Source organism: Equus przewalskii, chromosome 19 (assembly GCF_037783145.1).
Source record: "Equus przewalskii isolate Varuska chromosome 19, EquPr2, whole genome shotgun sequence".
NCBI classification, from domain to species: Eukaryota; Metazoa; Chordata; class Mammalia; order Perissodactyla; family Equidae; genus Equus; species Equus przewalskii.
This window is the reverse complement of record NC_091849.1, coordinates 10,920,682-10,939,850: the sequence shown is the minus strand read 5'-3', so window position 1 is coordinate 10,939,850 and position 19,169 is coordinate 10,920,682. Positions and strand designations below refer to the sequence as shown.

Genomic DNA, 19,169 nt, shown 5'->3' with positions numbered 1-19,169 from the left:
AGAAATGAAATGCATTCTCTTAGCATCGTTGCCCACAGTGCTGATATATGGGTAGGACTTTATAAAGTATTGAATAAACTATTTGCCAAAGTATCAAGTATTTGATCTACAAATTAATAAATACTTAGTATGATAAGCTTTTGAAGAAATGCCCCCAGAAAGTAAGTGTTTAGAGTGCTTTAGTTTTCATTTGTTGTATATTTGCCTAAACTATTTAATATTTCATTGATTGGCCTCAGGGTTGTTTTGGTTTTTTATTGCAATTAGATAGACCTCTGTGGGCTGTCAGTTACGGTTCTTATTTGGCTAAGGCTCTACTCTACCACTTTGGCAATGGCAGAAGGATGGTAATTTATCATTTTTCTACTTTGTAATTATGAAAACAATGGTAATTCCAATCTTGAGCAGGATATCTTTCTTGGAAATAAATTTGTCTGTAACGTAGAGATTTCAAAATTATGCCATCTGATTTTAGTGGAGAAAGAGTCTGTTGTTTGATTTTGACCAATACAACTGCTAAGAATTCATGGTGACTATCAAACCCAATGGCTTGATGACTCTCAGGGTTCTCTCATCTTCACACCATTAAGGAAGTTCTTGAAACTGTGATGTGTGTTCACCAGGCTTTCAAGATACGCTGTTCCTTATTCCTACCAGACATAAAGATGAGGTATGCCAGCTGGTTCCCCAAAGCAAACTGTTGCTGCTGCAGGCCACTGACTCAGCTCTGACCTTCACATTTACTCAGAAGAGTAAATGTACTTAGTTGCTATAGCAATGACTTCACGTACTACTTTTTTTTTCTTATTTTTATTTCTAAATTGGTATTTAAAATAGACATTTTGAACTTAGGACTATTCTATTTAAACCTGCCATTTTATAGACCAGACATTAGTACTGTATATTCTTATTAAAGAATAATAATGTTATCAACTGCAGATATTTTTATGTGTTTTATGACTTTGTAACAAATGCTAATGTAATTGGTATCATCTTGTGGACATTATCCAAAGGCACATTATAAAATAATAATAATATGGTATTTTTGTACAGAAATTCAGCTCACTGTGTTGAAAAATGTTAAAATGTAAAGAGTAATTTATGTTGGTAATGGTGATATGTATTTGTACAGTTTTAATTAATGTCTCAAAGCTAAAAAATTCTTTTGTGTTGCCAGCAAACTTTTCAACTCTGAATAGACATTAAAATTTATCTGGTTAACTAGTGTGTTTTCTTTACATTTTAAACTTTATACTTATAATCTGAGGTCTGTTTGTTGTTTTCATTAGTCATTTTTTGTGGTCTTAAGTTTACGGGAAAATTGATTGGAAAGTACAGAGTTTCCATACACTCCCTCATCTCCTCCACCTGAATTTCCCTATTATTAACATCTTGCATTAGTGCGGGACATTTGTTCTAACTGATGAGCCAATATTGATACATTATTATTAGCTAAAGTCCATAGTTTACATTAGGGTTCACTCTCTGTTGTACATTATAGGTTTTGACAAAATGTCTAATGACATGTATCCACCATTACAGTATCATACAGAACAGTTTCACTGCCCTAAAAGTCCCCTGTGCTCTACCTCTTTAACCCTCCCCACCCACCCCAAACCTCTGGCAACCACTGATCTTTTCATTGTCTCCATAGTTTCTCCTTTTCCAGAATGTCATAGAGTTGGAATCATGCAGTATGTAGCCTTTTCAGATTGGCTTCTTTCACTTAGCATTTAACGTTCCTCCATGTCTTTTCTTGGCTTGATATCTCATTTCTGTTTATCACTGAATAATATTCCACTGTCTACATGTACCACAGTTATTTATCCATTCACTCATTGAAGAACATCTTCATTGTTTCCAAGTTTGGGCAATTCTGAATAAAGCTGCTATAAACATTCATGTGCGTGTTTTTGTGTGGACATCAGTTTTCACCTCATTTGGGTAAATTCCAAGGAGCATAATCACTGGATCATATGGTAGGAGTGTTTCATTTTGTAAGAAAGTGCCAAACTGTCTTCTAAAAGACAGTTGCATTCCCACCAGCAATGAATTAGAGTTCCCGTTGCTCCACATCCAGGCCAGCATTCGGTGTTGTCAGTGTTTTGGATTTTGGCCATTCTAGTGTGTGTAGTGGTATCTTGTTTTAATTTACAGTTCCCTAATGACATATGATGTGGAGCATCTTTTCATATGCTTATTTTCCATTTGTATGTATCTTTTGGAGAACTGTTCAGATCTTTTGCCCATTTTTAAATTAGATTGTTCATTTTCTTATTGTTGTTTTAAGTTCTTTGTATATTCTGGATAACAGATTTTTCTCAGATATGTCTTTTCCAAGTATTTCCTCCCAGTCTGTGACTTGTCTTTTCATTCTCTTAACAGTGTCTTTCACAGAGCAAAAGTTTTTAATTTTAATGAAGTCCAACTTATCAATTCTTCTCTCACAGATCATATTCTTGGTATTGTATCTAAAAAGTCATCACCAAACCCAAGGTCACTTATGATTTTCTCCTGTTATCTTCTAGTTGTTTTATGGTTTTGCATTTTACATTTAGATCTATGATCCATTTTGAGTTAATTTTTGTGAAAGTTGTACGGTTTGTATCTAGATTCTTTTTTTATTTTTTCATGTTTATGTTGTTCCAGCATCATCTGTTGAAAAGACTCTGCTTTCACCATTGAATTTCCTTTGCTACTCTGTCAAAGATCAGTTGACTATATTTGTGTGGGTCTATTTCTGGACTCTCTATTCTGTTCCATTGATCTGTGTGTCTGTTTTTTCACGAATACCACAATGTCTTGATTACTATAGCTTTATAAAAGTTTTGAAGTCAGGTAATGCCAGTCGTCCAACTTTGTTTCTCTCTTTTAATACTGTTTGCTATTTTGGGTCTTTTACCTCTCCATATAAACTCCAGAATAAATTTGCAAATATTCACAAAGTAACTTACTGGGATTTTGATTGGGATTATGTTGAATCTAGATCAAGTTTGGAAGAACTGATTCTTGACAATACTGACTCTTCCTATCCAGGAACATGGACTCTCTCCATTTAATTACATCATCTTTAACTTATTTTATCATTGTTTTGTAGTTTTCTCCATATAGATCTCAGGCATTTTTTGTTAGATTTATACCTATTTCTCCTTTCTTAGTGCTAAAGTAAATGGTATTTTTAATTTCAAATTTCAATTGTTCATTGCTCATATATAAGAAAGCAAATGACTTACTTTGTAGCCTAATACCTGTTATGACTTATTAAATACAGGAGTTTGTTGATTCTTTGAAATATTCTACATAAACAATCATGTCACCTGCATACAAAAACAGTTTTATTTCTTCCTTCCTAATCAGTATACCTTTTTTCCTTTTCTTGAATTATTGCACTAGCTAGGACTTTCAGTACAATGTTCAATAGAAGTGGTGAGAATGAACATCCTTGTTTCGTTCCTGATCTTAGCAGGAAAACATCTAGTTTCTCCCCATTATTTATCATGTTAGCTGTAGGTTATCTGTAGATGTTCTTTATCAAGCTGAGGAAGTTCCTTTCTATTCCTAATTTGCTGAAAGTTTTTATTATGAATGTTAGATTTTGTCACATGCTTTTTCTGTATCTATTGTTATAATCATTGATCATATGATTTTTGTTCTTTAGCCTATTGATGTAATGGGTTACATTGATTTTCAAATGCTGAACTAGCTTTGTATACCTGGAATAAATTCCACTTGGTCGAGGTATAATTCTTTTCATGTATTGTTAGATTTGATTTGATAATATCTTGTGGAGGATTTTTACATCTATGTTCACGTGTGTGTGTGTGTGTGTGAATATGGGGGGGTAGGGAGAGTGTGTAATGTTAACAATTGGTGAAACTAAGTATTACTGAACCTTTTCTGTAGATTTGAAAATTTTTAAAATAAAATGTTAAAACAACATAAATATATGAAGCAAAGACATAAATACAAGAAGAAACTGATATGACCACAGAATGCAAGGTTTTTCTCAGAAAACAGATCTAGGGGCGAAAAATAAGTAACTGAGTATACGAATACCACAGTAAACAAAGTTTATCTAATGTATATACCATATAGAACTTTGACCAGTAAGGAAAAATACACATTCTTCTCAAATACATGTAACATGCACAAAAATTGACCTTATATTAGGCCAGAAAGAAAACCTCAAATTTTCAAATGTAGAAATATGTAAGCAACTTCTTTGCAGTGTAATAAAAGTAGAATATAACAATAAAAAAGTATGCCTGCAAAACCTATCCACTTAAAAAATTTAAAATATTGTTCTAAACACTTAAGTCAAAAAGGAAAAATAAAAAAAAAAAAAGAAATATACACTTTTAGAAATGGAGAATGATAGACTGCTGTATTAAAACCTGTAAAACTCAGAAAAAACAGATCTCAGAGAAAAAATTATACCCAAAGTATTTATGAAAAAAACAAGCACTGAGGGGCTGGCCCCGTGGCCGAGTGGTTAAGTTCGGGCGCTCTGCTGCAGGCGGCCCAGTGTTTCGTCGGTTCGAATCCTGGGCGCGGACATGGCACTGCTCGTCAGACCACGCTGAGGCAGCATCCCACATGCCACAACTAGAGGAACCCACAACGAAGAATACACAACTATGTACCGGGGGGCTTTGGGGAGAAAAAGGAAAAAATAAAATCTTTAAAAAAAAAACAAAAAAAAAAACAAGCACTGAAAATATGCTGAATTTGAGCATTTAGCTTAAGAAACTAAAAAAAAGACTAACAACTTAAAAAGTAAAAAGGAATTAAAAGAATATCAATACAGTGAAATAAAATATGAAAATAATGAAATAAAAGATTTCACCCCACTAGCAACAAGCATTACCTAGTACCCACATCTTGGCTTCTAATACCACCGTCCAATAAAAGGAACCAGGGCTCCTTGGAGAAATGGCTGATTCCAGTATTGGGACATGAAATATACAAGATGAGCGTGGAGCATCTTACAGTGCCAGAAAGTAAGGAAGTTCTAAAAAAAAAAACCCAAAAAACTAGGAAGCAAAAAAGCCTGCATGAGCTATGCCAAAGGGTCACAGGAACCAACTGAAAGAACTCCCACTGGCCAAAACGGCAACAATTTGAGCATGAAAATTAATACAGAAATACTGGATTATAACCCAAAGTAGAAAATACACGAGTCCACAGTGATATGAATAAATGAATGAATGAGGAAGAAGAGAGAAACCTCTCATGCAGCAGAACTCCAAATTAATTTATGTAGATACTCTGCCCTCAAGGAGGTAGAGGACAACTCCCCATTCCTGCAGTGTGAAATGTGCACAGTGACTTCCTTCCAGAGAGCACAGTATGGGAAGGGGGAAAAAGGAGTAACTTCACAGTGGAGAAGCCTGACGAACACTACCTCATCTAGATGATCAAGGTCAACATCAACAGTGATATCAGGTTCATATATGTAACTAGAATGATGTGATGAAAATGGCACTTCACCTCTGTAGTTTTCCTCCCCAAAACCTGTAACCCTAGTCTAATCGTGAGAAAAAACCTAGACAAATTCCAATAGAAGTACATTATACAAAATACCAGATCAGTACTCCTCAAAACTGTCAGTCATCAATAGCAAGGAAAGTCTAAGAAACAGTCACAGCCAAGAGGAGCCTAAGGAGACATAAGTAAATGTAATGTGGTGTCCTAGATGAGATCCTGGAGCAGCAAAAGGCTATTAGTTAAAAACTAAGGAAATCTGAATAAAGTATGGACTTTAGCTAATGATAATGTATCAGTATTGGTTCACTAGTTGTAACAAATGTTTCATGCTAATGCAGGACATTACTAATAAGGGATGCTGGGTGTGGGGTATGTGGAACTCTATACTCTCTTCTCAAAACAGTTCTAAAAAATAAAGTCTATTTTTAAAAAGTAGATTTGATCAATCTATGTATTCCCCAAATACTAAGTGCCTACTATGTACTAAGTATAGTTTATATGGTAGTAACAAAAGACTAATTTTTCCCTGACCTCATAGTACATACATTCTGGAGGCAGACTTTAAATGTAAACACACAAAAAATTGTATATTTGCAAATTATGATGGGTGCTATTAACAACACGATGTTACAGGGGCTGGCCCAGTGGCGTAGTGGTTAAGTTCATGTGCTCCACTTTGGTGGCCCAAGGTTCATGGGTTCGAATCCTGGCATGGACCAAGGCACCGTTCATCAAACCATGCTGTGTGGCGTCCCACGTGCAAAATAGAGGAAGAAAGGCACAGATGTTAGCTCACGGCCAGTCTTCCTCAGCAAAAAGAGGACTGGCAACAGATGTTACCTCAGAGCCAATCTTCCTCACAAAAAAACCCCAAAAAACCAGGATGTTACAGAGACTAACGGAGATGTAAATATAGTGAGAGACGACTGAGGGTCTTAAGTGCAGGAGTCTCTACTTGAAATATGTCTCTGCCTGTTAGGTAGAGAATGAACTGTTGGGCCAAAGCATGAAACAAGGAGTCCTATTAGAAGCTTAAAAGATGGTAAGGCTTGGACTTGGGTAATATTAGCAATGGTATGGAAGAGAACTGATAGGAAGCTATTGGTTTTTGGTATTGATCTGGTTTCTTGCTGGTTTATAGAACTTTCTCATTAGTGTTAATAGGTTTTCAGTTGCTTGTCTTGGATTTTCTAGACAGTTATCTATACAAAATGTTTAATTTCTTGTTCACTATTAATTTACACTTGATTTATTTCTCTTTTTTACTGCTTTGTTTAGTGTCTCTAGAACAATGTTGAATCTTGTCAGTGATAGCAAATATCCTATTATTTCTACCTTTAACATAAAGCCATGGGTCTAGATAAAGGTAGCTGACAAAAACCTAAGGCAAGTAATATGCTTGAGTGAGCAGACAGAAGCATTTACATTAATGTCAGAAATTAATTTTGATCAGACTGATACCTAAGCAGAAAATGTATATGAAAAGTTCCCATTCATAACATAAATATAGAATATCCTGCAATAATCTTAATAGAAATGCAAAGAACTAAATAAAGCTTTAAAATATCGTTTTAAGACATTTTAAAAAACTGAATTAAACAAAGGGACATACAATGTTCCTGGATTGAAGAGTAGGTATTTTAAAACTTTCAATTCCTCCCAAATTTATCTACAATTCATGCAATCATAATCAAAATCCCAAATAAATTTTAAAATTGAAAGGCTAATTCTAGATTTATCTGGGAAAGTAAATGTCAAGAAAAATTTGAACAATGACAGACTTGCCCTACCAAATATCATAATATAGTACAAATCTATGGTAATTAATACAATTTGGCACTGGGATAGAAGTAGATCTAAGGAAGGGACTAGAAAACCCAAAATCAGTCCCAAATATGGAAATTCAGTACATGGTAAAGATGGCATTTCAAAGCAATGAGGACAGGATTATGTGACAAAGGATTATCATGACAATCACCAAACAACTAGCTTAGAACCAAAAATGAGTCTGATATTTTTTTTTTTTTTTTTTTTTTAGGAAGATTAGCCCTGAGCTAACTACTGCCAATCCTCCTCTTTTTGCTGAGGAAGCCTGGCCCTGAGCTAACATCCATGCCCATCTTCCTCTACTTTATATGTGGGACACCTACCACAGCATGGCTCTTGCCAAGCGGTGCCATGTCCGCACCAGGGATCCAAACCAGCGAACCCTGGGCCGCCAAGAAGCAGAACATGCGAACTTAACTGCTGTGCCACCAGGCCAGCCCCGTGTTTGTTTTAATATAGGGTTAGTAATGCTTTTTTGTTTAGAACAATCTTTTTCTGTGCCTCTGCCCTTATAATTCATGATTCAAACATTTGGGGAACAAGTCATAACTGATGCTCACTTCTACTTGGCCCTCACATAGTAGCAGGGTTTGGGAAACAAGCATAAAGCTGAAGGTTAGCTCTGTAAACGTATATAATACACAGACAGCTCTTCAACATGCAAGAGAACATCCAGGCCACCTGTGCGTGTCTGAACCTTTGTAAACTCTCTAACTACAACTAATGTTTCTTTTTCCCACATTCCCATAAAAATAAATTTTTTAAATATCAAAAAGATAATGAAATGTTCTGCCTACTTGATTTTGTCCATTTTCCTTTAGACTGTACAAGACTTCTGTTTAGAAGATCATGATAATCCAATTCTCCAGGGCATGAAATGATACTATGTACAAATGAGCTGTTTGTAAATATATTTGTCTTTATTATTTAAATCATGAATTTGGGATAACTGCTATGATAAAAGGTAATCATTGACCACACCAGGAATTATGGAACAAATTTTTTTTTTCTGCTTTATCTCCCCAAATTCCCCCAGTACACAGTTGTATACCCTAGTTGCAGGTCCTTCTAGTCGTGGCATGGAACAATTTTTTCGTTGAAGTATTTGCAAGTATGTGATATCAAGTACCAACCCTATACTATCTATAAGTAGTTACTATTAGTAGCAGTATGTGAGGAAAAAAGACCTGAGGTCCTAGTAGACCAAAAGCTTAATGAGTCATTGCTGTGATGGGGCTGTTCAAAAGTCTTTATTTTGACCCTGGTTGCAGAATTAAAAGAAATGCATGGTCTAGAATATAGTACCCTGGTCATACCCCTTGTGTAGGGCTCTGAGCATTATGCTTTAAGAACGGCCCCGTCAGACATGTCAAAACTGTGTCATATAAAACAAGGATGAGAAAACTAGGACTCCTTTCAAGGAGCTTAAGCAAACACATAAAATCAACTAGTTAAGTACCTAAATTATACTCTAAATTTAACCAATATCAGTTAGAGTGGGGGTAAGGAGCAAATACCCCTTCCTTTTCAAAGAGGGGAAAATTAAAGGAGTACCAGAATGAGTCAATTCTCAATGCTTAGAAAAGCAACAAAACGAAGTGAAAATGTGTCAGTATCCTGTTAATGTGTCCAATGTAGACACCACCCAGGGTAATTCAAGTTCCAGGCAGATCTTTTAGTTTCACATTTACAGATTAACTAGTTAGCCAAAATTTCATTTTTTCTTTTGGCTACACAGTCCTAATCTTAGAAATCCTCACTACAGATCATTATTTAAAACAAGCTTCAACGGAATGTATAATCAAATAATAATTTTCCTTGGTCCTTATTTGAAATGGGTAATTACTACATAAAATATTAACAGAACACTTTTGTGTTCCTATATCTTTCTGCTATTTCACATCTCATTCTACGTTCTAGACAGCTCTGGCAACGAAGACACCGTGGAAAATATTATTTATAGTAAACTTTATTCTCATTGATATTTCATTTAACATTATCTCAGAGTAGGGCTGTGCTCTAAGATGAGCAAAAGAACAGATATGCTAAATCTCATCAGATTTTTTTCACACTGTTCCTCTGAGTAGGGTCTGGGGTTTCAGGACCCCCAACATTGATACCTAATGTTTTACCCCTTGAGATTTTATCTTCAGACACAGAAAGAAGAGATAATATCAACAAACAAGAATCAAAACGTATGAGGGTATTAGAATAATAAGCTCTTGTGTTATATACTACCCACCTCTTTAAGACTGTAATGATAGTGATTAATTATTTTTCCCTGCAAAGTTCAGGGCCTTCTTTTTTTTTTAAGTAAGATGTCATAATAAATGAAAATGCTGCACTTATTTCTCTTAATACACTAGGAATACTGGACGTTTTAAAATTCTTCAAGTCCAAGCTGGGACATGACTATGATTGATGGGGTCTACTGAACACACTAATTCCAAGTTTGGCGACCATCAGCAAACTGTTCAAAAAAAACACATAAACAAAAAGCGTCAGGTAAAGTACAGAACAGGCACTTGACTATTGTTGTAAGGGACTAGGACTCTGCAGGTCCCTCACTGCATGGGGAGGAGGTGCCAAGGCAGGGCAGGCAGAGATAGAACTTCCATCCCCAGAGGCACCAAACAAAAATCACACCAAGGGGCAGTCTTGCATTGAGGCCTTAAAACAGTACACGTGAGCTGGAGCTCCTACTCTAACTGGCAATAATCCAGAGATGAGAAAAATGAAGGCTGGAGAGACCAAGGCCTCCTCACGGTCACAGAGCTACTGAACGGTAGGTCAGCAGCCTCCCGGTTTACTGCTCTTGACCTTGGTCGACATGAATATAAAACATTATGCTTGATAGCATCATAACTATGGTCAAAGTTGGGTAAGTAATCTTCTTCCAAAACAGATTTTTTAAAATTCCCCTATCTTCAGAGTCTCTTTATTATACTTAGGGACTACATTTTTTACAACAATCTAGTTTGCGTTTTATAATCCAAGTTAATTAGAAAACAGGATTCAATCATAATTCCTTTCTAGCAAAATTTTCAATAATAAAGGACACCCACGCAACTAAACAATATGGTGCCCACACTGACGGTCACACAGACTGCTGTCGCGCCTCTGCACCAAAGCTTCCTGCACGGCAGGAAGGAGCCAGGATGGACTGGCGTGCAAATGTGAGAGCACACAGCTTCCTCAGTAGATGAATACACTATGTCATTACGACATGAACTCTGCTACTGCTTTTACAGCCTTCTCTATTTGTATATATATTAAATCATTTCAGTTGATGGCCAACATCAGGTATACTAAAACAAGTAAATATCTGCATGTACAAAGTATTCAGGGCATTAAACTAACTCCATACTGGAGAAGAACAGCAACCAAATGGAAGGTACCTGGCACCCGCAATTAAGCCTGCAGGCATAAATTTCCCAGAGTGGTAGAATCTCATTCCCATAATGCCAGCCAAGGTTCCAGATGTAGCTGATGGGAAAGATGAAAAGAGTCAAAGATCATTATATCTTACACTCAGGAGAACTAAAAGAAGTGACCACAGTCCTACCCATCTTTCCAGGGCCAGAGGCCACCTTTCCCAAGTGGGAGGAGCTTCACTGCCACCCACATCCTATGGGATTCAGTACAAATACTGGAATATAAGGTCCTCATAGACAGGGCCCAGCCTGCCTTTCCAGCCTCACCTCCTACCACTCTTCAGACATCAATTTCTTAATTTTCTCCAAAATTGCTGTAGGTTTTTTTTTTTCTATTCCTTGCCAACTCTATTTACCCTGTCTGCTCTTCCCACTCAAGATCTGTTAAAATACCTACTATATGCCATACGCTGCACTAGAAGCTGGAGAACATAACTGTCATCAACAAAGGTCTCTGCCCGAACACTGTTTCAAGTCTGATGGGACAGACAGACTTGAAAGAATCACATGAAAACAGAAAAGTATAATTTGTGTTACAGGTACAATTAATGCAATACCAATAACATAATAAATAGGGGATCCAGCCTACTGAGAGAGATCACGAAAGGATTCGCCGAGGAAGGGGAGACTGAAGCGACATCTGAAGAGCAGCAGTTAACCAGCTGAGGGGGAGGAAAGCACATTCCAAGCAGAAGGAAGAATATCTGCAGGGCCCTGTGATGAAAGGCCAGCATGGCACGGAAACCAAGACAAGGCTACTAAGGAAGAAGGGCCAGACCCTCCAGAGCCTTGCAGGCCAGATTAGGGATTGTGGCCTTCATCCTAAGAGCCATGAGAAGCCACTAAAGGATATTAAGCAGAGGGATACGTAAACAGAGTTGCATTCTGAAAATCTAATTCTACCGGTACCATGGAGAACTGCAAGGAAACCAGAGGGCATGTACGGATACCAATTAAGAAACTTCCTCAGGAATGCAGGCAAGAGAGAGTGCTGACTGGGATGAGGATGGTGGCTGTGCAGAAAGAGAAGGGGATAATTTAGGACATGTGCTGCAGGCAGTGCTGATGGGACTTAAATGAATTAAACAGAAAGATGGAGGGGAAGAGAGCAATGGAGACACAAATGGATGGAGAATACCACAAAAATGAATGGGTATGATGACATGAAGTCAGGTTTGGGCAGATGCCTTGAGACACCTAAAAGATTTCAAGTAGACATCTGCACATATAAGACCAAAGCTTGGAGGCGAAGTAAATTTGTGTCATTTGTGTATCAGTGGCAATTTAAGGCCTGGGCTTCAATGACACTGTCAACAAGAGAGTATAAAAAAGATCAAGAATCAGGCCTTAAGAACCTCAGTACAGTCACACATCACTTAACGACAGGGATGCGTTCTGAGAAATGCATCGTTAGGTGATTTCGTTGTGTGAACATCACAGAGTGTACTCACACAAACCTAGGTGGTACAGCCACTACACACCCAGACTGTATGGTCCCAATCTTATGGGAAGGCTGTCCTATATGCAGTCTCTCATTGACTGAGACATCGTCATGCGGCGCCTGACTGCATTTAATGGCTAAAAGGGAAGACTGGTTGAAAAAAGAGAATGAGAGAATAAAAAAGAAAACAAGGAGAGTGGAAAATGGATCGGTGTACTGTGCTGAGAACAGCTAACACACCAAATAAAATGAGGACTAAAAAATGTACAGTGGATTTTGAAAAATACAGGTCACTGGCAGCCTCAGGAAGAGCTATTTCCATGGACAAAGAGAAAAGAAATGGAGACTGAAGTGGGCCGACAGATGAGGAAATGAAGATGGAGTATAACAGACTTTTTTCGAGAAGTTTCTGAAGGGGAAGAAGGGCAGCAACTGGAGAAGGAAGTGGGATCCTGAGGTCCTTTTTTTTTAAATGGGTGAGAGATGAGCACACTCGAATATGCCTCCATCTAAAAGATGGCATACAAGTAAGAGACGGGCTCACTGACACTGTAAAGCTGAGAAGGTAGGGGAGACGAGACCCAAAGCCTGGGTGGAGGGACTGGGCTTGGAGAGGCGAGAAACAGGAGAAGGGAAGGGCTGGAGGTTGCCAGCATGAAGGGAGTCCCATGGGATGGCTGCTGTTTTTCCTTTAAGTAGGCAGTAAGGTCATTTATTAGAGTGGAGGAGTGGGATCAGAAACGGGAAAGAAGAGGTCTGAAAGTCATTCCGGAGCTGGAGGGAGGGAGCTGTTAGGCAGGGCGGAGAGTTGGGCCCTCCTTGCTCAGCAAACCCCAAATCAGCCACCCCTCCCCAGCCCAAGCTGACTTGTACAAACCACTCCGTTAACATGCCTGTTCTCCCCATCACACTTGGAAGGGTCAGAACTGCATGTTTTCTCCTACTCTGGTTCTGTAGAGACAGTGAGAGGCCCACACTCCTAGCAGATGTCTGACGCAAGGGTGGAGCTCAATAAAAACGCACCCAAAGCCACCCTGATAAGAAGTAATCTTCCTTTCCCCGAGCTCCTCACAGGGTACTTCTCCACAGTCCCAGAGAGCCACTTTTTATGTTCCCAATTACAGTGAAGTCTCCGTGAAGGCAAGACTTACATCTTCTACATTTAGCTTATAAATGCTAAAGAGCTAACAAATGATTTTCAAATGGGAAAAATGCAACACTGACGCAAACCTGACCAAGACAGGTGATGTTTCAGTGATGCTCAAGCACACAGTCCTCAGAGGGCAGCCACAATGGCTAACAGCCATGTACCTGCCTTGGTCAAGTTTAATACTAATTTCACCAGGTAAATCTAAATTCATGAGGTATGAAAACCTTTCCATATCCTGTACATAAAAGATAAACAGGAACCAGCACAAATGCCCCCTATTTTAAAACTTCCCTAGGATTTGGCAGAAGCAGTGAAACTGTCTTAATGTGAAGAACCCACAAAATGTGAAGAACCCGCCACCTCCCACCAAACCAGAGACTTTTGGTAGAGTATTCTGGATACATAATTGCACTAGGGAGACAGTGAAGTTGACATACCCAGGAAAACCCAAATGTTCCTCGGATCCTGAGACAGCTGATAAGCACCCAGGCCTGCTAACCCACCGAAGAGGAGCCCAGCGGCCAGGGACGGGACACTACCTAGAGGGAAGCAAACACATCCAGTACAGTAATGTCAGACAGTCATCTCATTAGCAGAATCCACCAGACTTCCCTTATCTACAGAGGAAAACAGCAAAGAGAACTTCTCTCAGCACAGTTCAGAACCAAGGAGTTCTCAAGCGGGAAAATGTTTTGAGGCGTTTGCTATGTGACCAGAGAAGTCAGGGTCACACCACATTCCCCTCTCCTAACCAGGCCTGATTAACCCGCCAAGGGGCAGAACTGTCCATGGGCAGGACCTTGGGCAAATCCCAAAAGGAGAGGGAAATGGTCAGGGAGTAAAAAAAAGATGCAGAGAATAAGAATTCTGGTGTGTGTTTTGGGGTGGGGATGCAGGCAAGGAAGGGGGTAGAAATGAGCATGTCCACTAACACACCCATGCCTAGTTCAATGAGGAGACTTCAAAACATGACTATGCAAGACTAGAAGTGTCCTCCTTTTTGACGAGCACAGACATGGATGGCACTCTAGGGTGGAGGCTGATGTACGGCAGTCAATGATAACAACAATCTACTACCGCCCCTGCCCAGAGTCTTTAGATAAAGAGGCAAAACAAGCAATTTGATAAAAAGCCTGGCTCAGCTCAGCCAGATAACCAAAAGGCAGGTGCAGGAGAAGCTGGGACTGACAATCAGCCTGCACTCAAGCTAGAGGGCCTAAAGCAAACTTGACTCAAAACAAGATTGCACTTGGGGCCCTGGAGACCCACTCTTCACCAAGAACAGCACGGAGCTCTTAAGAGGTTAAGTAACCACAACCATACCTGCTTTTGCATAGCCAATGATCCCACCAGAAGCAATCAGGGCTGCATAGCCAAAGCCAATCCAGTGCAAAGGCACTCTAAAAACAAGAGAGTAAGAAATCAGTGCCAATGATGTTACAAAAAAACACACACACAATCATAGGATGGGACTAAAGGATGACCACTCCAGAACAATCCTATCACTGTACAAATGAAAATAAATGCCAGAGGTTAGATGACTCGCTTAGAGTCAGTGGCAGAGGGGGGACTCAAACCCAGGTCCCTGGCCTCCATGTGCATCCTACACCCCATGCAGCCCACAGTCTACTCTCAGAGCCCATTTCAGATGAGAAAAGAAACTCTGGTTTTAAGCAGTTCCTGGCTATTCCACTCTCATTCACTGTGCACTCACAGCGGGCCGGAGTCCTTCTGCATTGTTCTCTCTCACTCTGGGCAGACAGAAGACTACACCAGGCCTGCACCTGCGGGCGAGGGGTTGGATCAGAGGTGGTTGACAGCACCGCTCTCCAGCAGTCAGAGAGAAGCACGTCCAAGTTTCAGCTCCAAAGCAATGGGCAAGTGACCCAACCTCCCCAAGCCTCGGTCTCCCTCACTGTACCACGAGGATAACACCGGTGCAAATTTCCTAGGGTTGCTGTGGGCAATAAATGGAGTAACATGTAAAAGTGCTTGGCACAAAGTAAACGCTGAACAGACACCAACCATTTTGGTAATAAGCTCAATTCTACTAACCTAGGCCCACAGGAAACTGAGCAAAATTCACTGACCAGCTCTGTACAGGTAATGAGTTAACCTTTATTACCAGCGAGTCAAGTTATTACCACATCGGAAAGTTATCTCCCGTGCCCTTTCAACTATCTTAACTGCGTCTTTTGCGGGGGAGGAGTGCTCCTTTCCACCCCGGCCCAAAGAATCGAATGATTTCAACACCGAACGTTTATAAAACTTGTAGACGCCATTTATTTTTGCATCCAACTCACACTTCTTGTTAGATTGGGGGCGGCGGATAAAATATAGGAAAGTCCGAGTCATAATTACGTGGGACACCACACCCTTAGCAAAGTGCAACCCCTGCTTTCTTAAAGAAATGCATTTAGTATCCAGTGAGGCTAAGCGTGGAGGCAATGCATACCTCTTTTGTTTTAAATTATTGTGTCCACAAAAAGTCGGGGTGTTGGAATCGTGCCAAAGTCATTAATTCGAAGTAGCTTTGAATTACCGAGATTTTGAAGGAAATAGAGCAACACCACCTCCAGAAAACTAAACAACACTATACTACCTGGGTAAGCATTTGCCCCAAGCGCTCAAGGTGCCCGCAGGATTCAGATCGTATTTTAAGGAAAACAGAAAGTGCACGACTAGCAAAGCAACTCCGACGCAGCCTACAGCGCCCGCCCCGATCCGGGGGACGGAGAGCAGGCGGCTGCAAAGCCTCTTATACAATTCCAAAAAGTCAAAACCGGTATAAAATGACAATAACTTCCAAATACCCGAACCGCTTTCCCGAAGGCCTCCGCAAGTCGACCAGGGCGCGCCAGCCGCGGGTCACCGAGTCGCTGTCCCGCCGGAAATGTCGCAGCACACGCCCTGCGCTCCAGGGGCGGGGCTTACGGCGAAGAGGCGCGGCGCGCGCTCCGCGTCATGGAGGAGGGGCGGGGTATGGGGCGGGGCTTGTGGGGGAGCGTCGCGGTGGGCGCTCTGGGTTCTGGGAGAGGGGCGGGGTATGGGGCGGGGCTCGTGGGGGAGCGTCGCGGTGGGCGCTCTGGGTTCTGGGAGAGGGGCGGGGTATGGGGCGGGGCTTGCGGAGAGTCGCGGCGCACGCTCTGCGTCCTGGGGGCGGGGAGGGGTATGGGGCGGAGCTTGTGGGGGAGCGTCGCGGTGGGCGCTCTGGGTTCTGGGAGAGGGGCGGGGTATGGGGCGGGGCTTGCGGAGAGTCGCAGCGCGCTCTGCGCCCTGGGGGCGGCATGAGGGGCCGGCCGTAGTGGCGTGCGCCCTGAGGCCCCATGGCGGGGTATGGACTGGTGCGACCAGCTCCATTCCCAGCTCTAAGCCCGTTTGGCCAAAAGCCGAAAACCTAGAGTCTGAGTTGGGTCTTGCAAGAGGCGAAGTTGAAGGTCACCGAAGCGGGAGGAGGGCGTCTGAAGCTGGATTCTGAAGGACTATTAATGGAGGGATAGGTTACCAGGTGTAAACCACATGCAGGCCATCCTGGAGGACTCGACTCTAGCCCGATCACGTTGTTTGCCCACAAAGGGAAGTCACTACTTTCTGCTGGTAAAGAACGTGGTGGCCACAGGCTAGACGGATGTAGCTCATTTTGGTGTTTGTTTTAGGGAGTGAGGCTACTCGAGAAGCATCTTGAAAGGGGACAGAGGGTAAGTTAAGTATAATCTCCAGCTATCTCTGTGATGCCCCTGTCCCCACAGGACATTATCTGCACTCCCATCACTGCCTTTCCTGCGCCACCATTCACTCAATTGCTGTACACCAAAATTTGGGTGTCATCCTTGACGTCTCTTCTTCATCCCCTACAAGTATGAACATGGATAGATCTACGATCCTGAGTGAAAAGGAAACTGGAGTACATACACACTCTAAAAGAAAAACCTTCCACTTGCAGCAGCTCCTACCTTCGAGATATCAAAACTGAAGCCCGTGTTTACCATAGCTGAGTCTAACCAGACAAAGCTGATAATGACTTCGGACTTTGAGCAATTCCAGTATGCCAGACTCCCACCAACTTAATGCAAGATTCCCCTGAACAACCAAAGCTGGGCCTTGTCTTAACCAGCTGGGAATGGATTTAGGGATTCATTCCTCCCTAGGCAGGTGCAAGCTTCAAACCTTAGTTGCATGCCCCTTAATCCTCCCCCTGCCCTTCAGACTTAAAGAAATTAACCACAGAGAATTAAGTAAGTTACCTGCAGTCCTAGTCCTTGGTAGAGCTGTTATTTGAAATAGGTGTGTCCTACACCCATCCCTCTACCTTATGTATCATTCCTCAACCAAAACACACAGCTCTTCTGTATGTGTGATCCATCGTAAAATAATCATAAAATAAATGGATGAAACTGGTTTCTGCTCTGTTTCAATTAGCTCCACACAATGATTTGTGTTTAGTAATGTTTCCAGTTGGTATTAACATATTTTAGGAGATAGATTTTAATGAGGAACTCACTGAACAGTACTGAATCACAAACCTGTCAATGGGTGTGACCAAGATTGTGGAAGGAAATGTTTTTGAGTCTGTAGTTACTGGGACCTATCAACAGTTTATTTTTGTTTTTTGCTTTTTTCACAGAGGTCTTCAGTCAGGACTGTGTCTGCTAGGCACAGATGTACACACACATAACCAGAGCAGTAAAGCCTGTCTGCCACAACAGAAGACCTTGTGAAGAAGGAAGGGTGCTTCCATTTGTTTTATCATTTTTGGAGCCTTGTATGTGGTGATTTTGCACTTTAACAGACCCTCAAACAAAAACATCAAAAACAAATGCCAGGTTGCAGTGTTTCAAGTCAATTAATGTCTACTGAGTATCCACAGTACCAATTTCTAGGTCTTTAGGAGTATTTTATAGCTTTGTTTGAAGAGTGACATAATCCATTCAATAAGCCTTTCTCCAAGAAATTAGTTTGTGAAATTATGGGAAAAAGTTGCCTATTTTCTCAACCTACCCTATCTGCCACATGTTTCTAGGACTTCATGTTAGAGCCTTGCTAATATTAGCAAAAACATACAGAGTGCTTATTATATGCCAGACACTGAAGTGCTTTACATAAGTGACTCATTTAATCCTCATACCAACCCTATGCAGGAAAGACTATTATTATCTCCTGCTTTTACACATGGAGGACATTCAGGGAGAAAGGTTATCTAACGTATAAGATGACACAGTAAATGGCAAAGCTGCCCTAACTCCTGTTCGCAATACAGGAATGACCAGAACGCTCCTGTGACAAGTCTGATTGTGTCATTCCTCAGCTCACAACCCCCCAGTGGCCCCCTTATCTCCTGCAACGGCCTGCAAAGCCCTGCACACCTGCTTCCTGGACCTCGGCTCCTTTGCCTCTCTCCCCTTTGCTCATGCTGCCCCAGCCTCCTTGCTCCACCTCTGAGCACTTGCAGGTGCTGCCTCATCTGGCAGGAACTCTCTCCCCAGATAACCTCCTGGCTCACTCCCTCACCTCCTTTAAGTCTTTATTCAAATGTCACCTCAGCCAGGCCTTCCTGGATCATCTTATTTAAAACTGCAACTCATCTGCATTTCCCTCCACAGCTTATTTTTCTCCATGCCGTTTACCTCTTAACATGCTATATAACTCACTAATTGTATAGTCACCTTCCCGCTCTCACATATAAGTTCCTTGAGAGTGAGAATTTTTATGCAGCACTTAGAACAGTGCCTGGCACATAATGGCTGCTCCATAAGCGTGCTAAATGGATGAGTGGAGGTGGAGTGAGAAGTGACAGGCTGGTCTGCAGAGAGAAGAACAAGACAGCATGCAG

General features: G+C 41.0%; 2 protein-coding genes across 9 annotated transcripts in view; one reads left to right on the top strand and one right to left on the bottom strand.

Moving 5' to 3' along the window:
• The window catches only part of MAK (male germ cell associated kinase), a 64,613-nt gene extending 63,392 nt beyond the window's left edge, over nt 1-1,221 (top strand). For 3 of the 5 annotated variants that reach the window (XM_070584047.1, XM_070584049.1, XM_070584048.1), the window contains exon 15: nt 3-1,221. In XM_070584047.1, coding sequence (XP_070440148.1) covers nt 3-105 — 103 coding nt within the window. In that variant the 3' untranslated portion in view covers nt 106-1,221. The remainder of the gene's footprint in view (nt 1-2) is intronic. The other 2 variants (XR_011529593.1, XR_011529594.1) reach the window with 1 other exon arrangement.
• Nucleotides 1,222-8,213: 6,992 nt separating this feature from the next.
• TMEM14C (transmembrane protein 14C) lies at nt 8,214-16,444 on the bottom strand. 4 transcript variants are annotated; one of them, XM_008533263.2, is made up of 6 exons: nt 16,143-16,444; nt 15,054-15,123; nt 14,663-14,739; nt 13,777-13,878; nt 10,713-10,800; nt 8,214-9,784 (listed from the first exon to the last, which is right to left on the bottom strand). In XM_008533263.2, the coding sequence occupies exons 2-6, from the start codon at nt 15,074-15,076 to the stop codon at nt 9,727-9,729; spliced, it is 348 nt and encodes a 115-aa protein (XP_008531485.1). In that variant the 5' UTR covers nt 15,077-15,123; nt 16,143-16,444; the 3' UTR covers nt 8,214-9,726. The 4 variants fall into 4 exon arrangements, with proteins under 4 accessions (XP_008531485.1, XP_008531484.1, XP_008531486.1 ...); XM_008533262.2 differs by having other exon boundaries at nt 16,153-16,403; XM_008533264.2 differs by having other exon boundaries at nt 16,159-16,276.
• Nucleotides 16,445-19,169: the final 2,725 nt, after the last annotated feature.